This window comes from Oryzias melastigma, linkage group LG3 (assembly GCF_002922805.2).
Source record: "Oryzias melastigma strain HK-1 linkage group LG3, ASM292280v2, whole genome shotgun sequence".
NCBI classification, from domain to species: Eukaryota; Metazoa; Chordata; class Actinopteri; order Beloniformes; family Adrianichthyidae; genus Oryzias; species Oryzias melastigma.
In genome coordinates this window covers 14,195,296-14,197,063 of record NC_050514.1, presented here as the reverse complement: position 1 = coordinate 14,197,063, position 1,768 = coordinate 14,195,296, and the positions used below count along the sequence as shown (strand labels likewise).

The following is a 1,768-nucleotide window of genomic DNA, read 5'->3' as shown; positions in this document are numbered from 1 at the left end:
ATTGTTACGTCATCACATCGGAATGTAGAGGTCAAAGGTCACCTGTCAAAATGAGTTTGATGGAAAGGACATACTATAACTCTCTTATATTGCTCACAGAATGATCAAACTGGTTTAGTAAATTCAGGGACACAAAGTGAGGAAAACAAAACCCAAAGCTCAGGATTTTTTTTACTGAACTGAACTAAACATCATAAAAGTGTGAGTAAATCAGGCTTTGGCTAGTGAGGCAAAAAAGTCTATCTTTTGACCAATTAAAGATCCGTGAAGAAAATAAATATTGTCACTTGTATGCTATTTTTCTTTGCTCTAACCTTTGTTTCCTGTGGTGTGGATTCATCCCTGCAGGTGACGAGGGCAGCAGCTCCGGCAGTGGCAGTGGGTGCACTGATAGCTGCACCACAGAGTTAATTTTTGTTGGAACAGAAGCTCCTGTGATTGGAACTGACAGAAGCGACGAACGCGCTGCAGCCGCCGCTGCAGGCAAGTCTCTTTCTCGCGGACCCTCCACACTGCTGGTGATGTCTGCCCTGACTCTCCTACTCTGGGCGACGCAGACTCAATTGAGATAATACAGTGTGGACCGATCAGTGACTCCTATACTGTTCCCCGGCAGTATGTTTATCAGCAAGTTCCACTGCTGTTCCTTTGCTGGACATGTACAACCTCCTGGAAACGTGTTGATACTGGCTGACTGTGTGGTTTGGAAGTGAGTACAGAGCTGCATCCTGCTTGTCGCCCAAAGAATGGTCGGTGCCATCAACGAACCAGCTTTCACACCTCTGAAAACACTTGTTTTTTTTTTCTTTTTAATTATGTTGGATCAAGCTAATAACCATACGCTTGTCTTTTAACGAACAAAACGTAACTTTTTCGAGAAGGCCTAATTATCTTTTTCTTTATGTGATGAAGTGAAAAGAGGACAGTTTTGTATCCCGTTAGATTTCTCCCCCTCAGACAAAAAAGGAAGTTGTTCTGTGTGCATGCAAGGATGTGATGTTAACAGACTAAAACTTTTTTTTTTTTTTAATTCTTTTACAGCAGGCTGGTTAGCGGCAGACTGTACAGAGCCGGCGGTTTGTTTCCTGTAAGGGGTTGGGTCGTTGCAGCGTGGCTTCAGGAAGCAGCAGGTCTTACAGTCACTTTATCGTTGCACATTTAATTATCTCTGACAAGAGAACTATTTTGCACAGATTATTTTTGTTGGCTTTCGTGTGTTTCTAAAGTCACTGGAAACATTCACCGCAAAGAGGAAATTAAATCTATTTTCAGATCATTTTACTGATTGTATCTTACTCACAGGCAAATACAGGATGCAGTTCACTGGAAGTACTGTAATGTTAATTTACTGGTTTTAGCATCAGTAATATGGTTTTATCAAAATGTAATTTTTTTTGTTTAGTTTTTTGTTTAATGTTTTATTATTTAGCCAGAGTTGACCTGAATGACATGCTTTTATTTAGGTACTTCACATGCATTTACAGAGAACGGAGGAGGTTAATGTTAGATATATGCAAATTAAAAACATATTTCATGTATTTTTTGGCTGCTATACTTTAATCATGTAAGACTAGCACTCTTTTTATACCTTTAAGTTGTCGCATATGTGTAAGCTTAAAACAGTACCTTATTCTTATTTTCTCACAAACATTCTCTGAATTTTTTTTTTTGTGTGTTTGTTTGACTAAAACAATCTAAGTATCCTATAAGACAAAAGATGGTGCTCATATCATCTAATGACCCTAAAAAAACAGAACTCTTGGACCCA

General features: G+C 39.0%; 1 protein-coding gene across 2 annotated transcripts in view; it reads left to right on the top strand.

The window, feature by feature from the left end:
• The window catches only part of gpc6a (glypican 6a), a 159,226-nt gene extending 157,688 nt beyond the window's left edge, over nt 1-1,538 (top strand). For both annotated transcript variants that reach the window (XM_024296148.2, XM_024296147.2), the window contains one exon: nt 349-1,538. In XM_024296148.2, the coding sequence (XP_024151916.1) occupies nt 349-572 (224 nt within the window). In that variant the 3' untranslated portion in view covers nt 573-1,538. The remainder of the gene's footprint in view (nt 1-348) is intronic.
• The last annotated feature ends 230 nt before the right edge of the window (nt 1,539-1,768 follow it).